This window comes from Arachis duranensis, chromosome 10 (assembly GCF_000817695.3).
Source record: "Arachis duranensis cultivar V14167 chromosome 10, aradu.V14167.gnm2.J7QH, whole genome shotgun sequence".
Classification (NCBI taxonomy): Eukaryota; Viridiplantae; Streptophyta; class Magnoliopsida; order Fabales; family Fabaceae; genus Arachis; species Arachis duranensis.
In genome coordinates this window covers 27,469,385-27,493,663 of record NC_029781.3, presented here as the reverse complement: position 1 = coordinate 27,493,663, position 24,279 = coordinate 27,469,385, and the positions used below count along the sequence as shown (strand labels likewise).

The following is a 24,279-nucleotide window of genomic DNA, read 5'->3' as shown; positions in this document are numbered from 1 at the left end:
TATTTCCCCGTGAGGAATGAAAGTAGCCACAGTTGATGGTGAACCCCTATACAAAGCTTGCCATGGAAAGGAGTAAGAAGGACTGATTAGAAGCAGTAGAAGAGCAGGCGTCCGAGAGCTCTACAGCATCTCCATCCGCTTATCTGAAATTCCCACCAATGAATCTGCATAAGTATTCTATCCCTTTATTTTACATATAATCTATTTTCTTATTTTTATCTTCGAAAACCCATAAACCATTTTTAACCTGCCTAACTGAGATTTGCAAGGTGACCATAGCTTGCTTCATACCAACAATCTCTGTGGATTCGACCCTTACTCACGTAAGGTTTATTACTTGGACGACCTAGTACACTTGCTGGTTAGTTGAACGGAGTTGTGAAAATAAACAATGTCCTCAGAGTATACATCCTACAAGTAAAAAGAATAAGTGATCACAATTTCGTCCACCACCAGCTGACCTTCATCAGTAGCACTGTACCTTGTCATGGCCATCGGGTCGACATCTGCTTTCCCAAGTAGATAGCTAATCGTCGCATTGGAATCCCCACCAATGAGCATTGCACGACGAGCTCTTTGAAAGTGATTATCTAGGTCCTTCTTTGTGAACCCGATATTGGCATAACCACCGGCTTGGCCTACCATTAGTCCCATTATTTTAGAGGTTGCAAAGACCATGATCATGCATGGTATATTCGCCTGAGCTTTTTGTGGCTCAGTCAACCCTCGGTGGTTTGGAATTAGGTGTACCAAGCATTGTGGGACAAGATCGTGGTTGTGCTTCTCGACTAATTTTTTAACCCTCCAAGTCGAAGTTTTAGTGTCAAGATACACCGCAAGCATGACTTCACAACCAGTGCGAGTCAGCGCTCTATGCTCCCGCTTCCTACTCAAACTAGATATGTATTTCTCGGCTCTCTTTCCTTCCTTGCTGCAAAAAAACCTCCTTCTGCGCTGTGTTTCATCTTTTCCACGTGCTGTATCACCTTTGCAAACTCCAAACCCGAGACACTCGCATAACGTACATACAAGTTATAAGCTGCATCTGATGTTTCAAAGGTCTGGTTTATAATATCATCGGCCGTCACAGTCACACACTTACTACTGCTGCCACCACAATCACAAGTGCAGTTAACATTTTCTTCCACACTAGTCATCATGGGATCTTCGACATTGTCTTGTGAACTGAGTGGTTCCGAGTCAACATCCATTGCACCCTTTTAAGATGAAATAATCAAAGGGCAATGAATAACAATTTTCGATTAAATGCTATTAGTATTAATTAATTAAAACCTTTGAAAGTGACTGACTAATGCTCGTTGTTATAATTACAAGTAATCCCTAATCACACTAAACCTGAAATCAATAAAGCTAAACAAATATTTCAATAATGATTCATGTTTTTAATTTCTTTTTTGACTTGAGGATGCTTGATTTAGATGATGAAAATTGTTAAAAGGTGGAAGCAATCTTAAAAGTAATCTAGGAATACTGATGCAATCTTCTTCCATTGAACTTAATCTGCATAAAAACTTATTAACTTAAATAGTTAAATTTTACAATTTTACATTTTTACTCGAAATTTTTTCCTGGTTTGAGTTTTGTTATTTTTGCAACACTTGCACTTTGATTTTGAGAGAGGGAAATGTGTCCCAACATGCCGTCACTGTTAGGATAAGGAGTTTAATGAGTTCGGCAAGTGAGAGACCAAAGCATTTCAATAGAGCAAAAATGATGGCACTAATAATAGGAACCACGGTCTTTATCAACAAAAATAAGATAGAGGCGCCTGAAAATCTTTCAAGGATGGACACCATGAGAATTGGTGACAGACCTCTCTGGTCTAGATCCTTCACCATAGTTAAAGTTGGGGTACAAAACTTTAACATTGAATAGGTATCCCATTTCAACAATATTGAATTTACTTTTTCATTTTCTTTTTCATTATAAGCTTTTAGCATTGTTTAACCATGAAGAAAGGGTATGTGATATGTTTGAAATCAATTGCACTAAAAAATATGTTTCAAGGAATCAACAGGGGAATTTTTGGACTCCCATCTGCCAAGAAATTTGAAATTGAGAGTTTGGTGCAGCAGCTAGAATCTTAGAATCCAACTCCAGAGCCAACTCTAGAACTAGAAAAGGTAACTTCAACTCCGCCTAAATTATCTGATATCTGATTGTGATTGCAAGTTATGATCTATCCCTATCAATAATTTCTATTACATGGAAGGTGGCTGGGTGCTGGAGGCTTGTTTATAGCACAATCACAATTCTGAGATCAAAGAGAACCAAGTGAGGGGCTTTTTTATCTAAATACGCATGAAAAATTGATTTATTCCCTAAATGCGCATGGTTTGAAACTGTGCTCAAAATACGCAGACCCATTTCATTTCTGCCGACCATGAAATGGATTTTAACTTCATTTCACACGAAATGCCCACGAAATGGGACTGCTACATGTCAGAGACCAACTCAAGTTTCCCTTCCACAAAATGGAGCATATCACAGGAGGCATCCATGAAATGAAAGCGTGAGATATTAGAACTGAATCAAAACAAACTAATGGTAGACATCAAACTAATTCTTTTACATTACTAAACAATAATAATAACAAAATCTTATTCTAGTTGATTATATAAATTAAATGATACTATTGAATTTTATAATATATTATATCTAGGCGAAAACAAAATTCATATAATATCTTATTATATTTATTTTTCTTTTTTTTTACTCCCAAAAAAATTCCAATGGCACTTGTCAATTTGAAATTTTCCTATCTTCTCTAAATATAATTTGTAACAATCCGGTGGTAAGCATAAGAGCTATACTGATCAAATATATTAAAAATGTTTATCAGAATTTTTATATATAAATAAATAAAATTTAAATAATTTTTTTTATATGTATGCAAAATCAGAACACTAACAAAAATAATATAAAAGATATTTATCATATAAATAAAATAAATACAATAAAAAATAAAAATATAAAAGAGAGTATTATCAATTTTATAATTTTAAATAAAAAATATTTTATAATTTTTTTAGCACTGTCGGTATTCTTTAATTTAGTATTATTTTGAACTATAAATTTTCATTATTTATGGTTAAAATACAATAAAAAATACATATGAATAAAATCAAATAAAAAAATTTCATATACAACATAAATACAATGCAGTAAAGGATAAAAAAACTTATATTAACAAAAAATAATAAAAATATAATAAAATATTTGAAAAATTAGATGTCTACCATCATATTGTTTTAATTCGTATTTAGTTCTAATATCTCATGCTTCCATTTTGTGGATGTTCTCTGTGATATGTTCCATTTCGTGGAAGGCGGGTTTGAGTTGCTCTCTGACACGTAGCAGGTCCATTTTGTGGGCGCTTCTTGTGAAATGGAGTTAAAATCCATTTCGTGGTTGACAGGAATAAGATGGGTTTGCGTATTTTGAGCACAGTTTTAAACCATGCGTATTTAGGGAATAAATCATTTTTTCATGCGTATTTAGAGAAAAAAGCCCCAAGTTAGGCCTCAGAGACTTTATCTCATTGGATGAGTTTTTTCAAACCATTGACATAGCCAAGGTACAAACTACAAAATTTTGAGTAGAGAGATTGTATATAACTTTTGACATTAGAAGATGCAAACTGTGTTTCCAGTATTTCATCTTTGTAACTTTTCTCTACTGAGTTTGAGCATTGGTCATTTGATTCTAAAATGGAGAGCAAAGCAGTTAACGTGGTCGAGTTCAGTGCAAAGGAGTTGAGTTTGTTGTCAGGACAGCTTAGTATTGAGGCTTCTTTCAAGATTGCTTCAGCAACAGTTAAAGCTCTACCTTCTTGTTTGACCAATCTTAATTTATCTCTCTGTAATCTATAACTATTGCTGCTGAGTAACTACCTAATTAGATAATACTTGAAATTCACAGAGGGTTGACATTAACTTTGAAAGATCCACCATTACTCCTGATCAGGTAATGCTATTAGATACTGCATTTTTTCTCTAGCCTAATTAATCATATTTGAATATTTGTCTGATTTTTCCAAGTTCAAATTACTTTCTTCCTTGCATTCACAGCTGATGCATGTATTCCGGAAAAACTATAATCTTCTATTGGGCATCTTCAATCCAGAGGGATGGTTGGAAATCACGTATCCTAAGATCATATCATGGACAAACTAAAGGGCTGTGAAACTTGCTGTTTTTCTCTGTCTGTTATTCTATCATTGATGAAAATTCTTGTTGTTTCTTATTTCAATCTTTCTCATAAATATGTTGATGACACCATAAGGATTGGAAGGGACAACAAGGGTAATATCTTTGTGCTGGAAAAAATTGAAGATATAAGTCGTAATCCTCAAGGTTAAGTAGCATTTTATTTACGATAAATATTGGGGTGACAATTTTTAAAAACTCATACTTTGACTCATCACTACATCATCATAAGATAGAGTGTGGAACTTGCTTTGATGGTGGGTTCACTCTTCATCCATCCTTTAGTGAATGAATAAGGAGTTAAAGATGAGTTTAAAAAGGTTATGTCGTCTTAACATAACTCAATAGGTTTGAGTTACACATGTATATTTTTATTAATCCATTTTTAAGTGTTTTGTCCTCTTTTTTTTCTTGATAGAAACTAGTGGTGAAAATTTGTGATATATTGATTATAATTACTGTTGCATTGCGAGTATTAGTACTCACTAATGGTAAAGTAATTTTACCAAATGCATTTTTTTGTAGCTTATGCATATTAAAAGTTACTTTTATTTTAATTTACCAAACATAGCTAATACAAATCTTGAAAAGTTAAAGTTTTATCAAATCGGGCCGTAACTGACTGATCTAGACATCTACTGGACAAGACTTGGTTGTTATAGTTTATTCATAGATTTTCTTTTTCCTGTGTTGTTTTTTTCCCTATATTTGAAGGCTTTTGAGTGTGGTTTATTATGATCTTTGCTTCATGCTTTGTTTAGTTATTTACTTTTTTATGCTTCAACTGCGTTTTGAATAAGTGGTCCCTGAGTAAAATCTTTTGGACAGCCTTGTACTCCCTACAAAGTTAAAATTTGGAGTCCACACTGCAGAACATTCCTAACTTATACAGAGGTTTCGTGCAGGAAGAGGCGAAACACCAAGAACCAAAGGACAAGGTGGCAGCGATAGCGACGGTGAGGAGGCAAAGGATGTTGGAATGCAAAAAGGAAAACATGGAGAAGAAGCCCTTCATGGACATACAAACTGAGACCAAGAGATTCAGGCAAACAACACTTGATTTGATTTCCATTTTTAGCATTCAGCAACAATCGTCACAAATCAGTAACAAGTAATCCCTAATCACACTAAACCTTAAATCAATAAAGCTAAACAGAAATTTCAGTAATGATTTGATTTCTATTTTTAGCAGCAGCAAGAAAATTTCAACAAAAGCTTCAGGAATTAAAAAAAGAGCAACAGCACAAAATCAATTATTTGATTTTTCATTAACCCAGTCACAGTTTCACATTCAAAAATCAACAAGGCCACATTCAAAAATCAACAACAGGACATAAAAGGAAGAGAAGAACCGAAGAAGTGAAGACAGTGCCGCTAACCTTCGACGGCGACATGGACGGCGCCCGGCGAGATGACAGCGAGTGGTGACACAGCGGCGAGCTGCTCCAAGTTCGAGAGAATCCAGAGAGGACGGCGACAGGGGGAAGGAGGACGCCGAACTATGATAGAGGAAGCAGAGGCGCCGACAGCACGGACGGCAGCGGCACCGCGGCAGACCCGTTGCAGGGAGAACTTAGGGTTTTGGTAGGGTGAGTTGGGAAGGTGCTATGGGTTCAGACTTCAGGTGATAGTGATATATGATTCACGTATTGGGGGGTGGGGTGGGTGCTGGGAGAGATGGGTGAGTGTAAGGGGGAAGGGGTGGGTTGAAAAGTAAATTTGACCATTTTTTAAGTCGGTTTTTGATTGAACCGGTTAGATCCGACCATTTTTTAACTCGGTTTTCGATTGAACCGGTTAAACCGGTCGGTCTGACCGAATTTTAAAATATTGAAATTGGTTTTATTTCGGTTAATTAAAAAATTTATAAAAAATCGGTTCACTAAAAACGTCCAATCATATGACGACACGTAGGCATCTTTATAAAAAGACGTTTTTTCTAACTTTGTGAGAGCATCCCCTTGTTAAATTATTAAACTAAAAGAATTGAATTAATGACCAAAACCGATAGTTAAAATAATAGATTCTGATTTAGTATTGTTCATATTTTATTGGGCAAATCACTTAATTAAGCCATGGTGAGGAAAATTTTACACAAATTCGCCAAACCAAAATCTGGTTCATGAATCAATCAATGCACGTTTATATGTAATTCGAATCAGCTCAATTCGAACTCCATTTACATATAATTCGAATCACCTTGATTCGAATTATACACACATGCACACACACTAATTCAAATCAATCTGATTCGAATTACACACACAGTAATTCGAATCAGCGTGATTTAAACTACACCCACGCATGCGTTTTCAAGTAATTCGAATTTGACAGATTCGAATTATGCTGTTAAAAAAAATATATATATTATTTCATACATTAAAAAAAGCTAACAAAATATTAATTTACGAGACTTCTTTAAAATATTAATGAGCTATCAATTCAAATTCCATACAATACTCTTTTGTCCATTTTTAATAGCCTAAACCAAATTAAAAAATAAGCCAAACTAACACTTTTTAGTATTACAATGAAAAACCTGCCACGTGAAGCACTTCGGCCAAAGATATTCAGAAACTTCTTTAAAATGGCACCCTCCGAAACTATAAATAACCCAATCACTCTCTAATCTCTTTATCTCTCCTTTTCTCACCCACACACTAGCTAATTAACACAAGTTTCATACATCTGTACTAAGAGAGTTTTGAAATGGCAACGACGATATCTTCGAACTACGACGAGCTCCGTACGCTGCTAGTAACGACGGCAGCGAGGAAGGTGGAGATGGAGAAGCTTTGCATCAATGAGATGCTTTGAAAATACTACGGAAAGTTTAGAAAATGACAGTTGAGACACTTCATCCTCACAAATCTCGTGTGGGCGCTGGAGGCCTGCCACACCTTGGTCATGATCTTCGCAGACCACGAGTCAGAGTAGCGATGCACCGTCGCCGCCTGCAGAGCGGTTGGGAGCACATGTGGGATCCGGCCGGAGGAGTGGGAGTAGGTTGGTGGACGCGGCAGTGCCACCGTGTCGGAATGGAAACTTGTTTGTGACGACAAATTTAAAGTTTGACTCGTCCAGTCCTTATTCTTTGTCGGATATATGGTTAGTTAGTTACTAATTTAAAGTATCATAAAATTTAATTTAATTACTTTTAAAAAATAATTTTCTTTAAATAAAATACTTAACAAATATAATACATCGTAAATTACTCATTATTCAATTTTCAAAAACTCTGGTTGTTATATGTGGAAGGGGTTATACATTAATTGTAATACTACAATGTATTATCAATATTAAGTATGTAAATATGTGGCTGATACTACTCCTTAAACTAGACCGGTTAACCATCGGCTCTGATACCACTTATTGGACCACCTTGGGGAGCTTTTAACTATCGGAAAGACTTCGGAGAGGAATCAAGTGAGATAACATAAGATGAGACGACACCAACTATAAATTTAACATTTAGATTTGTGAACCCTTAAATATAATTATCCAACTCTATTTCATAGTAAAACATACCAAGTCCTGATAATATTAAAAAATATTATTGGTAGTCCAATTTAAAAATTAAAAAGTATAAACTTATCGTGTTTTTTCTAAACTAGTTTTGACAAATTAACGATAACAAATATAAAAATTTAATTAATTTTATTTTTTAAATTTTAAATTATATATAATTTAAAAAAAAGTAGAGATAGAGAAACTCAAACCCACAACCTCTAAATAAATATGAAAAGATTATGCCATTTGAACTATAGCTCATTCGCTTTTTATTTTTTTTTTACCAAAAATAGGAAAACTCAAACCCTGGACCTATTTTTTTAGCATTTTAAACTATTTGGACCATAGAACTTTAAAGTTTGTTATCCAATTCAATACATAAAATATAATTAAAATAAACTAAACCAAATTAAAAAATAAACCAACAAACACTTTTTAGTTTTACAATGAAAAACATGTCACATGAAGCACTTCCGCCAAAAGACATTCAGAAACTTCTTTTAAATGGCACCCTCTGAAACAATAAATAACCCAATCACTCTCTAATCTCTTTGCCTCTTCTTTTCTCACCCACACACTAGCTAATTAACACAAGTTTCATACTTCTATGCTAAGAGGGTTTTAAAATGGCAACAACGCTGTCTTCGAACTACTACGAGTTCCGTACGCTGTTGGTGACAACCGCAGCGAGAAAGACGTAGATGGAGAAACTTTACATCATTGAGATGCTCTAAAAGTACTGAGGAGAGTTTAAAAAATGACAGTTGAGACACTTCATCTTTTCAAGCCTCGCATGGGCGCTAGGGTCTTGCCACACCATGGTCATGATCTTCGCAGACCACGAGCCAGAGTGGCGATGCAATGCCGCCGCCTGTGGAGCGGTTGGAAGCACCTATGGGATCCGGCCGGAGGAGTGGAAGTAGGTTGGTGGATGTGGCATCACGACAGTGTCGGAGTAGGAACTTGTTTGTGGCGACAAATTTAAAGTTGGACTCGTCCAGTCCTTATTCTTTATCCGATGTATAGTTGGTTAGTAACTAATAATAATAATAAAGATAATACTAATAATAATAATCATTCTTTTTTCTTTTTTTCAAAATTTCTCATTATAATAAAAATTATTTAAAAATATTAATAATTTTTAAATTTAAAGTATCATAAAATTTAATTTAATTATTTTAAAAAAATAATTTTTTTAAATAAAATTCTTAACAAATATAATAAATCGTAAATTACTCGTTATTTGATTTTCAAAAACTCAGGTTGTTATATGTGGCAGGGGTTATGCATTAATTGTAATACTACAATGTATTATAAGTATTAAGTATGTAAATATGTACCTGATACTTCTCCTTAAACTAGATCGATTAACCATCGGCTCTGATACCACTTGTTGGGCCACCGTGGAGAGCTCCTAACTACCGGAATAGTATAAACTTATCGTGTTTTCCTTAAACTAGTTTTGACAAATTAACAATAGCAAATATCAAAATTTAATTAATTTTATTTTTTAAATTTTAAATTATAAATAATTTTAACAAAAAAGCAGAGATAGGAGGACTTAAACCCACAATCTCTAAATGAGTATGAAAAGATTATGCCATTTGAACTATTCCTCAATTGCTTTTTAAAATTTTTTTCCAAAGATAGGGAAACTCGAACCCGCGACCTCTTAGATGAGCTTTTTAAATTATTTAGACCATAGAACCTTAAAGTTTATTATCCAATTCGATACATAAAACAAAATTGAAATAAACCTAAACCAAATTAAAAAATAAGCCAAACTAACACTTTTTAGTTTTACAATGAAAAACCTGCCACGTGAAGCACTCCAAAGATACTCAGAAACTTCTTTTAAATGGCGCCCTCTAAAACTATAAATAACCCAATCACTCTCTAATTTCTTTGCCTCTCCTTTTCTCATCCACACACTAGCTAATTAACACAAGTTGCATACATCTGTGCTAAGAGAGCTTTGAAATGGCAACGATGCTATATTCGAACTACGACGAGTTCTGTACGCTGCTGGTAACGACGGCAGAGAGAAAGGTGGAGATGGAGAAGCTTTGCATCGATGAGATGCTTTGAAAATACTGCGGAGAGTTTGGAAAATGACAGTTGAGACACTTCATCCTCACAAATCTCGTGTGGGTGCTGGAGGCCTGCCACACCTTGGTCATGATCTTCGCAGACCGTGAGCGGAGTGGCGATGCACCACCACCGCCTGCGGAGCGATTGGGAGCACATGCGAGATCCGGCCGGAGGAGTGGGAGTAGGTTGGTGGACGCGGCAGTGCCACCGTGTCGGAGTGAGAACTTGTTTGTGACGACAAATTTAAAGTTTGACTCGTCCAGTCCTTATTCTTTGTCAGATATATGGTTAGTTAATTACTAATAATAATAATAATAATGATAATACTAATAATAATAAATTTTTTCTTTTTTTTCAAAATATCTCATTATAATAAAAATAATTTAAAAATATTAAGAGATTTTAGATTTAAAGTATCATAAAATTTAATTTAAATACTTTTAAAAGAATAAGTTTCTTTAAATAAAATACTTAACAAATATAATAAATCGTAAATTACTCATTATTCAATTTTCAAAAACTCTGGTTGTTATATGTGAAAGGGGTTATACATTAATTGTAATACTACAATGTATTATCAATATTAAGTATGTAAATATGTGGCTGATACTACTCCTTAAACTAGACCGGTTAACCATCGGCTCTGATACCACTTATTGGACCACCTTGGGGAGCTTTTAACTATCGGAAAGACTTCGGAGAGGAATCAAGTGAGATAACATAAGATGAGACGACACCAACTATAAATTTAACATTTAGATTTGTGAACCCTTAAATCTAATTATCCAACTCTATTTCATAGTAAAACATACCAAGTCCTGATAACATTAAAAAATATTATTGGTAGTCTGATTTAAAAATTACAAAGTATAAACTTATCGTGTTTTTCCTAAACTAGTTTTAACAAATTAACAATAACAAATATCAAAATTTAATTAATTTTATTTTTTAAATTTTAAATTATATATAATTAAAAAAAAGCAGAAATAGGAAAACTCAAACCCACAACCTCTAAATGAGTATGAAAAGATTATGCCATTCGAACTATAACGCATTCGCTTTTTAAATTTTTTTTTACCAAAGATAGAAAAACTCGAACCCGCGACCTCTTTTATGAGCATTTTAAACTATTTGGTCCATAGAACCTTAAATTTTGTATTCCAATTCAATACATAAAATACAATTAAAATAAAACTAAACCAAATTAAAAAATAAACCAAACTAACACTTTTTAGTTTTACAATGAAAAACCTTCCACGTGAAGCACTTCCGCCAAAGACATTCAGAAATTTCTTTTAAATGGCACCCTCTGAAACAATAAATAACCCAATCTCTTTGCCTCTTCTTTTCTCACCCACACACTAGCTAATTAACACAAGTTTCATACATCTATGCTAAGAGGATTTTGAAATGACAACGACGCTATCTTTGAACTATGACGAGTTCCGTATGCTGTTGGTGACAACGGCAACGAGGAAGGCGAAGATGGAGAAGCTCTGCATCGATGGGATGCTCTGAAAGTACTGTGGAGAGTTTGGAAAATGACAGTTGAGATACTTTATCTTTACAAGGCTCGTGTGGGCGCTGAAAGCCTACCACACCATGGTCATGATCTTCGCAGACCACGAGTCGGAGTGACGATGCACCGCCGCCGCCTGTGAAGCGGTTGGAAGCACTTGCTGGATCCGGTTGGAGAAGTGGGAGTAGATTGGTGGATGCGGCAGTGCCACCGTATCGGAGTGGAAACTTGTTTGTGGCGACAAATTTAAAGTTGGACTCGTCCAGTCGTTATTCTTTGTAGGATGTATGGTTGGTTAGTTACTAATAATAATAATAATGATAATACTAATAATAATAATAATTCTTTTTTCTTTTTTTTCAAATATCTCATTATAATAAAAATTATTTAAAAATATTAATAGCTTTTAAATTTAAAGTATCATAAATTTTAATTTAATTACTTTTAAAAAAAATAATTGTTGGAGAGTGTAAGTTAGTTAGAATGGTGTGTGGTATTTTGTGGATATTTGGAAAGGCGGTAACTTACAACTTATTGTTTATTTACACGGCGGAGTTGTTCCCCACAGTGGTGAGAAATGCCGCGCTAGGGGGCGCGATGCATGTGGGACAAATTGGGGTTGTTCATCGCAGGACACACCGTCCGGACCGGGAAGACTTTCGACGCTTCACCTTGAATACTCCTTAAACCAGACCGATTAACCATTGGCTCTGATACCACTTGTTGGGTCACCGCGAGGAGCTCTTTATCCACCGGAGAGACTTCGGGGAGGAATCAAGTGAGATAACATAAGATGAGAAGATACCACATCCAACTCAAAACCTTAAGGTAGTAAGTTATTGGATCTCTAATCTTTTAAACTGCTCACTCTTCGTTGCTTTCTTTAATGTGGGACTAATTTCACTACTCCTAACACTTGCAATATTAACAATCTCCTCCTCAAGTGTGAGTCTCCACATCAAGCAACAACTCCCCTCTAACTCCTCCACACATATTAGTATTTGTCCATCACATCGTCACACCACACTGCGGGACACGCTGCCCAGACCACCATTACCGGAAAGACTTTTGATGCCTCACATTTAATACTCCTTAAACCAGACCGATTAACCATCGGCTCTGATACCACTTGTTGGGCCACCGTAGGGAGTTCTTAACCATCGGAGAGACTTCGGGGAGGAATCAAGTGAGGTAACATAAGATGAGAAGACACCTACTATAAATTTGACATTTAGATTTGTGAACCCTTAAATCTAATTATCCAACTCTATTTCATAGTAAAACATACCAAGCTTTGATAACATTAAAAAATATTATTGTTAGTCCAATTTTAAAATTAAAAAGTATAAACTTTTCGTGTTTTTCTTAAAATATTTGCATTACTAGAAAAATAAATATTTTCTATCCTAGAATATATATAATATTTAATATCAAAATATTTTAATAAATGAAAATAGAAAATATTTTGTTTTTAAATTTACATAAAAGATACCATAATATACTTAGATTTTTTTAATAATTCTAATCACTTTCTTAATGTAAAAGTATTCTCATAAACTAAAAACTTAATTCCAAAATATATTCTTCTCCAATATATATACTTGCATATTCAAAATACTCATAAAAAGAACCAAACAAAAAACAGAAATTATGTAGGTTTAAAATTATGAAAGTAATTTTAATATCAATGTAAAATATGATTTATTACTAGTATTATTATTGTTGTTGTTGTTTAATCATAGAATTAATTTGTACTTTCAGGTGCCGGGATATTTGGTCACCTGTCAGACTCTTTTCTTAGAAGGAAAGATTCACTAATGGTGGTTTGTGCCTTAAACGCCATCTTTTTGCCTCACAATATTTTTTCCAAACTATTGGATCTACGTCATTCTCTGCCACCTCACCGACTTTAGCACCGGTGGCGTTGGCCTATGTGCATTCGTCCTTGCCACCGATACTATCGGCCCAAAAAATATGACATCGCCGAAATGTCCACCTTCTACTTCTACTCCATCGGCATTGCCATCCTCTCCGCCGTTGCCTATGTCTTCCAAACTTGGCACAAGCTTTACATTGTGTCCCCCATCCCCTCCATTCTCTTCTTGATCCTCATTGTCCCTTTCCGCTCACAGTCTTCTAGATGGTACCTTGTTCGCGGAAGAGTAACTGAAGCCATGAAAATCATGTCCACCATTGCTTCCACTAATGAAAAACACCTCCCTAGTGGTGTTCTTCTTTCACTCGACGAAGAAGTCGAAGTAGAAGCAGAAGAAAAAACAGAAGCACTAACCTGGACTTATAAGAACAAGCCTTTGGAAAATAAAGATGCAGTTGGGGGTTCTATCATTGACGTGCTTCGATCTCCAGTCACTAGAATAAGTTTGATTCTAATGGTGGTAATTAACTTCTTTTGTGATGTTGTGTACTATGGTCTGAGCATGAACATGGTGAATCTTGATACTAACCTCCACATGAACGTGGCGCTGAATATGGTGGCGGAGATATCGGCGTATGAGTTAACGGCGGTTTAAAAAGTTTGGGAGAAAGCCGTTGGCAATAGGGACAATGTGCTTCAGTGGTTTGTTTTGTTTGTTAGATAGTTTATTGAGGAATGTTGGAGTGTGGAAGTTAATTAGAATGGTGTGTGGTATTTTGGAGATATTTGGGATGGTGGTAACTTACAACTTATTGTTTATCTACACGGCGGAGTTGTTCCCCACAGTGGTGAGGAATTAAGTGAGATAACATAAGATGAGAAGACACCACATCCAACTCAAAACCTTAAGGAACTAAGTTATTGGGTCTCTCATTTTATAAACTCCTCACTCTTTGTTTCTTTCTTCAATGTGAGACTAATTTCACTACTTCTAACACTTGTAACATTAACAATCTCTCCCTCAAGTGTGAGTCTCCACATCAAGCAACAACTCTCCTCTAGCTCCTCCACACTTATGAGTATTTGTCCATCACATCGCTGCACCACACCGCGGAACACGCCGCCCAGACTATCTTTACTGGGAAGACTTTCGATGCTTCACATTGAATACTTCTTAAACGAGAACAATTAACCATCGGCTTTGATACCACTTGTTGGGTCACCGTGGGGAGCTTTTAACCACCGGAGAGACTTTAGAGAGAAATCAAGTGAGATAACATAAGATGAAAAGACACCACTTGATTCCTCTCCGAAGTCTCCCAGGTGGTGAAGAGCTCCCCAAAGTGGCCCAACAAGTGGTATCTGACCTGATAGTTAATCGGTCTGGTTGAAGGAGTATTCATGGTGAAGCATTGAAAGTCTTTCCGACAAAGGTGGTTCAAACGGCGTGTCCTGCGGTGAGGTGCGGCGGTGTGATGGACAAATACTCATATGTATGGAAGAGCTAGAGGGGATTCGTTATTTGATATGGAAACTCACACTTGAGGAGGAGATTATTAATATTGCAAGTGTGGGGAGTATTGAAATTAGTCCTACATTGAAGAAAGCAAGAAAGAGTAAGGAGTTTATAAGATGAGGGACCGATTAATTTACTACCTTAAGGTTTTGAGTTAGATGTAGTGTCTTCTCATTTTATGTTCTCTCCTTGATTTCTCTCCAAAATCTCTCTGGTTGTTAAGAGCTCCCCACGGTAGCCCAACAAGTAGTATCAGAGCTGATGGTTAATCGGTCTGATTTAAGGAGCATTCAAGGTGAAGCATCGAAAGTCTTCCTGGCAAAGGTGGTCCAGACAGCGTGTCCCACTGTGTGGTGCGACGGTGTGATGGACAAATACTCATATGTTTGGAGGAGCTAGAGGAGAGTTGTTTCTTGATGTGGAGTCTTACACTTGAGGGAGAGATTGCTAATGTTGCAAGTGTGAGGAGTAGTGAAATTAGTCCCACATTGATAAAGCAAGGAAGAGTGAGGAGTTTATAAGATAAGAGACCTAATAATTTACTACCTTAAGGTTTTGAGTTGGATGTGTTGTCTTCTTATCTTATGTTATCTCACTTTATTCCTCTCCGAAATCTCTTCGGTGGTTAAAGAGCTCCCCACGGTAGTCCAACAAATGGTATCAGAGTTGATGATTAATCGCTTTGGTTTAAGGAGTATTCAAGGTGAACCATCGAAAGTCTTTTCCGACAAAAGTGGTTCGGGCAGCGTCTCTGCGGTGTGATAAACAAATACTCATATGTGTGGAGGAGGTAGAGAGGTGTTGTTGCTTGATGTGGAGACTCACACTTGAGGGGGATTGTTAATGTTGAAGCATGAGGAGAAGTGAAATTAGTCCCACATTGAAGAAAGCAAGGAAGATTGAGGAGTTTATAAGATGAAAAACCATTAATTTACTACCTTAAGGTTTTGAGTTGGATGTGATGCCTTCTCATTTTATATTCTCTCACTTGATTTCACTCCGAAATCTCTCCGGTTGTTAAGAGCTCCCCATGGTGGCCTAACAGTTTGCTTTGTGTGGGATTGTAGGTGGCACATTTGCATTTTATTTGCCAAAAACTTTGAATCAACCACTGTATGATACATTCTCTGGGTTGGAAGCTGGGCTTGTTTGATGTTTTTGATATTATTAGTCCACTAAGATTAACTTTTTAACATCATCTTCAAGCCAGACTTTAATCTGATGGTGGTCATGTATATCCTGTAACAAGTGTACTCGAGTTCCAGACTTGGCTAGGCCAAGTAGTGGATAGAATCCTTGAATATTGTGTGTATCAACGAGTGTGGTGTGAATGGATTTGTAATGATTCAAAACCTACGTGTGTGAAAGTGTGGTGTGAGTGAGTTTATAATGGTTGAAAATTTGGCTAAGTCAAGTAGTGGATAAAACTCTTAAGTATTGTGTGTGTTAGTGTGGTGTGAGTAAATTTGTAATGTCTAGGATTGGAGACTATCCAATCCATTTGAAAAAGAAAAATTATGGTTATCTCTATTGATATTGTTTTCCAGTGATCAAATTTTGGTAGAGTCCAAGATTACATAGTAATTCTAAATTTCTAATTTACGCATTTGTAGTTGTAAGAGAGAAAATGATGTGTTTCGACTGACAGAACGTTTATGTGAAATACTTTTTTTAGTCATACCTGAAAAACTTTAGTTTTTTTATTTAAGGTAAAAAAACTTGGTTTGACATGTTTCTCTTGTTGGGTTGAGAGATGTGTTTTTCATATTAGAAGTCATAGTTTTTGTTTACATATATTGGTATTGATCAATAGCTAGATATCGGTTTTGATTGATTAATTTAAAAATAACAATATAAAAATTTTTGGGAGATACCTGAAAAAGTTTTTAATTTTTTTATTTAAGGTAATAAAAAATTCGTTTGATATGTTTTTTTTTGTTGGATTGGGAGATGTGTTTGTCATATTAGAAGTCACAACTTTTTCTTTACATATATTATTCTTAATCAATAGGCGGATACCATTAGTGAATGACTAATTTAAAAATAACATTATAGAGCATTTTTTTAATCAAATTATTTAGACAACTCTTAATTTTAGAAATTACATAATATATTTGAAGTTTTTTTTTATTATACAGACCAGTACAAGAAAAATTATTTTTAGCAATAATTTATTTTGTTCTTAGCAGCAATAATAATAGCTACTAATACATTTATCGGCAATTAGACATTAGCCATCTTATACTTTGTTACTAAAAGATTTTAGTGACAATTATAATATTTGCATATAGAAAAGAATATAACCCATCAAGACACAATCTTAATATCATGCATATAGCAAAGAATATAGTTGCCAATATTTTTAGAACTCATAAAATCATGGCTATTGATCTCTTTCAGCCAAACTTTTGAAATGTAATAAAAAAAAGTGTGGTGACATGCCTTTTTTTCTTAGTATTTATTTAATATTTTTCATCATATACTGCTATTTTTTTATATATTTTATGACAGTATTTTTCTATTTTCAAACACAAAAGCATAGTAACAAATAATAACTATATATATGAAAAAGATTTGGTTTGCGAATATATAATATAGTTCTTTTCATCATGTATTATCAATATTAAGTATGTAAATATGTGGCTGATACTACCCCGTAAACTAGACCGATTAACCATCGGCTCTGATACCAGTTGTTGGACCACCGTGGGGAGCTTTTAACTACCGGAAAGATTTCGGAGAGTAATCAAGTGAGATAACATAAAATGAGAAGACACCAACTATAAATTTAACATTTAGATTTGTGAACTCTTAAATCTAATTATCCAACTCTATTTCATAGTAAAACATACCAAGTCCTGATAACATTAAAAAATATTATTGGTAATCTGATTTAAAAATTACAAAGTATAAACTTATCGTGTTTTTCCTAAACTAGTTTTAACAAATTAACAATAACAAATATCAAAATTTAATTAATTTTATTTTTTAAATTTTAAATTATATATAATTAAAAAAAGCAGAAATAGGAAAACTCAAACCCACAACCTCTAAATGAGTATGAAAAGATTATGCCATTCGAACTATAACTCATTCACTTTTTAAATTTTTTTTTACCAAAGATATGAACTATAACGCATTCGCTTTTTAAATTTTTTTTTTACCAAAGATAGAAAAACTCGAACCCGCGACCTCTTTTATGAGCATTTTAAACTATTTGGTCCATAGAACCTTAAAGTTTGTTATCCAACTCAATACATAAAATACAATTAAAATAAAACTAAACCAAATTAAAAAATAAACCAAACTAACACTTTTTAGTTTTACAATGAAAAACCTTCCACGTGAAGCACTTCCGCCAAAGACATTCAGAAATTTCTTTTAAATGGCGCCCTCTGAAACAATAAATAACCCAATCTCTTTGCCTCTTCTTTTCTCACCCACACACTAGCTAATTAACACAAGTTTCATACATCTTTGCTAAGAGGATTTTGAAATGACAACGACGCTATCTTCGAACTATGACGAGTTCCGTATGCTGTCGGTGACAACGGCAACGAGGAAGGCGAAGATGGAGAAGCTCTGCATCGATGGGATGCTCTGAAAGTACTGTGGAGAGTTTGGAAAATGACAGTTGAGATACTTTATCTTTACAAGCCTCGTGTGGGCGCTAAAAGCCTACCACACCATGGTCATGATCTTCGCAGACCACGAGTCGGAGTGACGATGCACCGCCGCCGCCTGTGAAGCGGTTGGAAGCACTTGCTGGATCCGGTTGGAGGAGTGGGAGTAGATTGGTGGATGCGGCAGCGCCACCGTATCGGAGTGGAAACTTGTTTGTGGCGACAAATTTAAAGTTGGACTCGTCCAGTCATTATTCTTTGTTGGATGTATGGTTGGTTAGTTTCTAATAATAATAATAATGATAATACTAATAATAATAATAATTCTTTTTTCTTTTTTTCAAATATCTTATTATAATAAAAATTATTTAAAAATATTAATAGCTTTTAAATTTAAAGTATCATAAATTTTAATTTAATTACTTTTAAAAAAAATAATTGTTGGAGAGTGTAAGTTAGTTAGAATGGTGTGTGGTATTTTGTGGATATTTGGAAAGGCGGTAACTTACAACTTATTGTTTATTTACACGGCGGAGTTGTTCCCCACAGTGGTGAGAAATGCCGCGCTAGGGGGCGCGATGCATGTGGGACAAATTGGGGTTGTTCATCGCAGGACACACCGTCCGGACCGGGAAGACTTTCGACGCTTCACCTTGAATACTCCTTAAACCAGACCGATTAACCATTGGCTCTGATACCACTTGTTGGGTCACCGCGAGGAGCTCTTTATCCACCGGAAAGACTTCGGGGAGGAATCAAGTGAGATAACATAAGATGAGAAGATACCACATCCAACTCAAAACCTTAAGGTAGTAAGTTATTGGATCTCTAATCTTTTAAACTGCTCACTCTTCGTTGCTTTCTTTAATGTGGGACTAATTTCACTACTCCTAACACTTGCAATATTAACAATCTCCTCCTCAAGTGTGAGTCTCCACATCAAGCAACAACTCCCCTCTAACTCCTCCACACATATTAGTATTTGTCCATCACATCGTCACACCACACTGCGGGACACGCTGCCCAGACCACCATTACCGGAAAGACTTTTGATGCCTCACATTTAATACTCCTTAAACCAGACCGATTAACCATCGGCTCTGATACCACTTGTTGGGCCACCGTGGGGAGTTCTTAACCATCGGAGAGACTTCGGGGAGGAATCAAGTGAGGTAACATAAGATGAGAAGACACCTACTATAAATTTGACATTTAGATTTGTGAACCCTTAAATCTAATTATCCAACTCTATTTCATAGTAAAACATACCAAGCTTTGATAACATTAAAAAATATTATTGTTAGTCCAATTTTAAAATTAAAAAGTATAAACTTTTCGTGTTTTTCTTAAAATATTTGCATTACTAGAAAAATAAATATTTTCTATCCTAGAATATATATAATATTTAATATCAAAATATTTTAATAAATGAAAATAGAAAATATTTTGTTTTTAAATTTACATAAAAGATACCATAATATAATTAGATTTTTTTTAATAATTCTGATCACTTTCTTAATGTAAAAGTATTTTCATAAACTAAAAACTTAATTCCAAAATATATTCTTCTCCAATATATATACTTGCATATTCAAAATACTCATAAAAAGAACCAAACAAAAAACAGAAATTATGTAGGTTTAAAATTATGAAAGTAATTTTAATATCAATGTAAAATATGATTTATTACTAGTATTATTATTGTTGTTGTTGTTTAATCATAGAATTAATTTGTACTTTCAGGTGCCGGGATATTTGGTCACCTGTCAGACTCTTTTCTTAGAAGGAAAGATTCACTAATGGTGGTTTGTGCCTTAAACGCCATCTTTTTCATGTCCACCATTGCTTCCACTAATGAAAAACACCTCCCTAGTGGTGTTCTTCTTTCACTCGACGAAGAAGTCGAAGTAGAAGCAGAAGAAAAAACAGAAGCACTAACCTGGACTTATAAGAACAAGCCTTTGGAAAATAAAGATGCAGTTGGGGGTTCTATCATTGACGTGCTTCGATCTCCAGTCACTAGAATAAGTTTGATTCTAATGGTGGTAATTAACTTCTTTTGTGATGTTGTGTACTATGGTCTGAGCATGAACATGGTGAATCTTGATACTAACCTCCACATGAACGTGGCGCTGAATATGGTGGCGGAGATATCGGCGTATGAGTTAACGGCGGTTTAAAAAGTTTGGGAGAAAGCCGTTGGCAATAGGGACAATGTGCTTTAGTGGTTTATTTTGTTTGTTAGATAGTTTATTGAGGAATGTTGGAGTGTGGAAGTTAATTAGAATGGTGTGTGGTATTTTGGAGATATTTGGGATGGTGGTAACTTACAACTTATTGTTTATCTACACGGCGGAGTTGTTCCCCACAGTGGTGAGGAATTAAGTGAGATAACATAAGATGAGAAGACACCACATCCAACTCAAAACCTTAAGGAACTAAGTTATTGAGTCTCTCATTTTATAAACTCCTAACTCTTTGTTTCTTTCTTCAATGTGGGACTAATTTCACAACTTCTAACACTTGTAACATTAACAATCTCTCCCTCAAGTGTGAGTCTCCACATCAAGCAACAACTCTCCTCTAGCTCCTCCACACTTATGAGTATTTGTCCATCACATCGCTGCACCACACCGCGGAACACGCCGCCCAGACTATCTTTACTGGGAAGACTTTCGATGCTTCACATTGAATACTTCTTAAACGAGAACAATTAACCATCGGCTTTGATACCACTTGTTGGGTCACCGTGGGGAGCTTTTAACCACCGGAGAGACTTTAGAGAGAAATCAAGTGAGATAACATAAGATGAAAAGACACCACTTGATTCCTCTCCGAAGTCTTCCAGGTGGTGAAGAGCTCCCCAAAGCGGCCCAACAAGTGGTATCTGACCTGATAGTTAATCGGTCTGGTTGAAGGAGTATTCATGGTGAAGCATTGAAAGTCTTTCCGACAAAGGTGGTTCAAACGGCGTGTCATGCAGTGAGGTGCGGCGGTGTGATGGACAAATACTCATATGTATGGAAGAGCTAGAGGGGATTCGTTATTTGATATGGAAACTCACACTTGAGGAGGAGATTGTTAATATTGCAAGTGTGAGGAGTATTGAAATTAGTCCTACATTGAAGAAAGCAAGAAAGAGTAAGGAGTTTATAAGATGAGGGACCGATTAATTTACTATCTTAAGGTTTTGAGTTGGATGTGGTGTCTTCTCATTTTATGTTCTCTCCTTGATTTCTCTCCAAAATCTCTCTGGTTGTTAAGAGCTCCCCACGGTAGCCCAACAAGTAGTATCAGAGCTGATGGTTAATCGGTCTGATTTAAGGAGCATTCAAGGTGAAGCATCGAAAGTCTTCCTGGCAAAGGTGGTCCAGACAGCGTGTCCCACTGTGTGGTGCGGCGGTGTGATGGACAAATACTCATATGTTTGGAGGAGCTAGAGGAGAGTTGTTTCTTGATGTGGAATCTTACACTTGAGGGAGAGATTGCTAATGTTGCAAGTGTGAGGAGTAGTGAAATTAGTCCCACATTGATAAAGCAAGGAAGAGTGAGGAGTTTATAAGATAAGAGACCTAATAATTTACTACCTTAAGGTTTTGAGTTGGATGTGTTGTCTTCTTATCTTATGTTATCTCACTTTATTCCTCTCCGAAATCTCTTTGGTGGTTAAAGAGCTCCCCACGGTAGTCCAACAAATGGTATCAGAGTTGATGATTAATCGGTTTGGTTCAAAAGTGGTTCGGGCAGCGTCTCTGCGGTATGATAAACAAATACTCATATGTGTGGAGGAGGTAGAAAGGTGTTGTTGCTTGATGTGGAGACTCACACTTGAGGGGGGATTGTTAATGTTGAAGCATGAGGAGAAGTGAAATTAGTCCCACATTGAAGAAAGCAAGGAAGATTGAGGAGTTTATAAGATGAAAAACCATTAATTTACTACCTTAAGGTTTTGAGTTGGATGTGATGCCTTCTCATTTTATATTCTCTCACTTGATTTCACTCCAAAATCTCTCCGGTTGTTAAGAGCTCCCCATGGTGGCCTAACAGTTTGCTTTGTGTGGGATTGTAGGTGGCACATTTGCATTTTATTTGCCAAAAACTTTGAATCAACCACTGTATGATACATTCTCTGGGTTGGAAGCTGGGCTTGTTTGATGTTTTTGATATTATTAGTCCACTAAGATTAACTTTTTAACATCATCTTCAAGCCAGACTTTAATCTGATGGTGGTCATGTATATCCTGTAACAAGTGTACTCGAGTTCCAGACTTGGCTAGGCCAAGTAGTGGATAGAATCCTTGAATATTGTGTGTATCAACGAGTGTGGTGTGAATGAATTTGTAATGATTCAAAACCTGCATGTGTGAAAGTGTGGTGTGAGTGAGTTTATAATGGTTGAAAATTTGGCTAAGTCAAATAGTGGATAAAACTCTTAAGTATTGTGTGTGTTAGTGTGGTGTGAGTAAATTTGTAATGTCTAGGATTGGAGACTATCCAATCCATTTGAAAAAGAAAAAATTATGGTTATCTCTATTGATATTGTTTTCCAGTGATCAAATTTTGGTAGAGTCCAAGATTACATAGTAATTCTAAATTTCTAATTTACGCATTTGTAGTTGTAAGAGAGAAAATGATGTGTTTCGACTTTTGACAGAACGTTTATGTGAAATACTTTTTTTTAGTCATACCTGAAAAACTTTAGTTTTTTTATTTAAGGTGAAAAAACTTGGTTTGACATGTTTCTCTTGTTGGATTGAGAGATGTGTTTGTCATATTAGAAGTCATAGTTTTTGTTTACATATATTGGTATTGATCAATAGCTAGATATCGGTTTTGATTGACTAATTTAAAAATAACAATATAAAAATTTTTGGGAGATACCTGAAAAAGTTTTTAATTTTTTTATTTAAGGTAATAAAAATTTCGTTTGATATGTTTTTTTTTTGTTGGATTGGGAGATGTGTTTGTCATATTAGAAGTCACAACTTTTTCTTTACATATATTATTCTTAATCAATAGGCAGATACCGTTAGTGAATGACTAATTTAAAAATAACATTATAGAGCATTTTTTTAATCAAATTATTTAGACAACTCTTAATTTTAGAAATTACATAATATATTTGTTTTTTTTTTTATTATACAGACCAGTACAAGAAAAATTATTTTTAGCAATAATTTATTTTGTTCTTAGCAGCAATAATAATAGCTACTAATACATTTATCGGCAATTAGACATTAGCCATCTTATACTTTGTTACTAAAAGATTTTAGTGACAATTATAATATTTGCATATAGAAAAGAATATAACCCATCAAGACACAATCTTAATATCATGCATATAGCAAAGAATATAGTTGCCAATATTTTTAGAACTCATAAAATCATGGCTATTGATCTCTTTCAGCCAAACTTTTGAAATGTAATAAAAAAAAGTGTGGTGACATGCCTTTTTTTCTTAGTATTTATTTAATATTTTTCATCATATACTGCTATTTTTTTATATATTTTATGAGAGTATTTTTCTATTTTCAAACACAAAAGCATAGTAACAAATAATAACTATATATATGAAAAAGATTTGGTTTGCGAATATATAATATAGTTCTTTTCATCATGTGTGTGCAATTATATATCTATGTAAACGATTACATTTCTATTGGAGTTCACTTATTTTCACATAATTCGTCCTATCTTATTGTGTTTTACGTTTAAACTCTTCTAAAGTACAAACTGCTATTTTCCTACCGCAATTTACACTCAATAAAATTCAGTCTCTTGAATTCATTGCTAGCTACAGTGTTTATGAACAAATAGAGTTAGAACATTTGAACATGATTGTAAAATAGAATGACAAATTTACAATATCAAACAAAAAATATTAATAAAATTATTGTCAAATACGTTAAATTGTT

The 24,279-nt window shown here is 34.8% G+C and overlaps 1 protein-coding gene, 1 long non-coding RNA gene and 2 pseudogenes across 2 annotated transcripts in view; 3 read left to right on the top strand and 1 right to left on the bottom strand.

Moving 5' to 3' along the window:
- Positions 1-1,211, bottom strand: part of LOC107469612 (protein FAR-RED IMPAIRED RESPONSE 1-like) — a 3,648-nt gene extending 2,437 nt beyond the window's left edge. Inside the window, exons 1-2 of the mRNA XM_016088992.1 lie at positions 944-1,211; positions 462-638 (exon numbers count right to left, since the gene is read on the bottom strand). Coding sequence (XP_015944478.1) covers positions 462-638; positions 944-1,211 — 445 coding nt within the window. The remainder of the gene's footprint in view (positions 1-461; positions 639-943) is intronic.
- A 759-nt stretch (positions 1,212-1,970) lies between these two features.
- Positions 1,971-24,279, top strand: part of LOC107469626 (fibrillin protein 5 homolog) — a 31,380-nt pseudogene continuing 9,071 nt past the window's right edge.
- Positions 4,300-5,841, top strand: LOC127742460 (uncharacterized). The gene is made up of 3 exons (XR_008003732.1): positions 4,300-4,376; positions 5,135-5,340; positions 5,422-5,841. It is a non-coding gene; the product is annotated as an uncharacterized LOC127742460 (long non-coding RNA).
- Positions 11,241-14,085, top strand: LOC107469613 (organic cation/carnitine transporter 4-like; annotated as a pseudogene).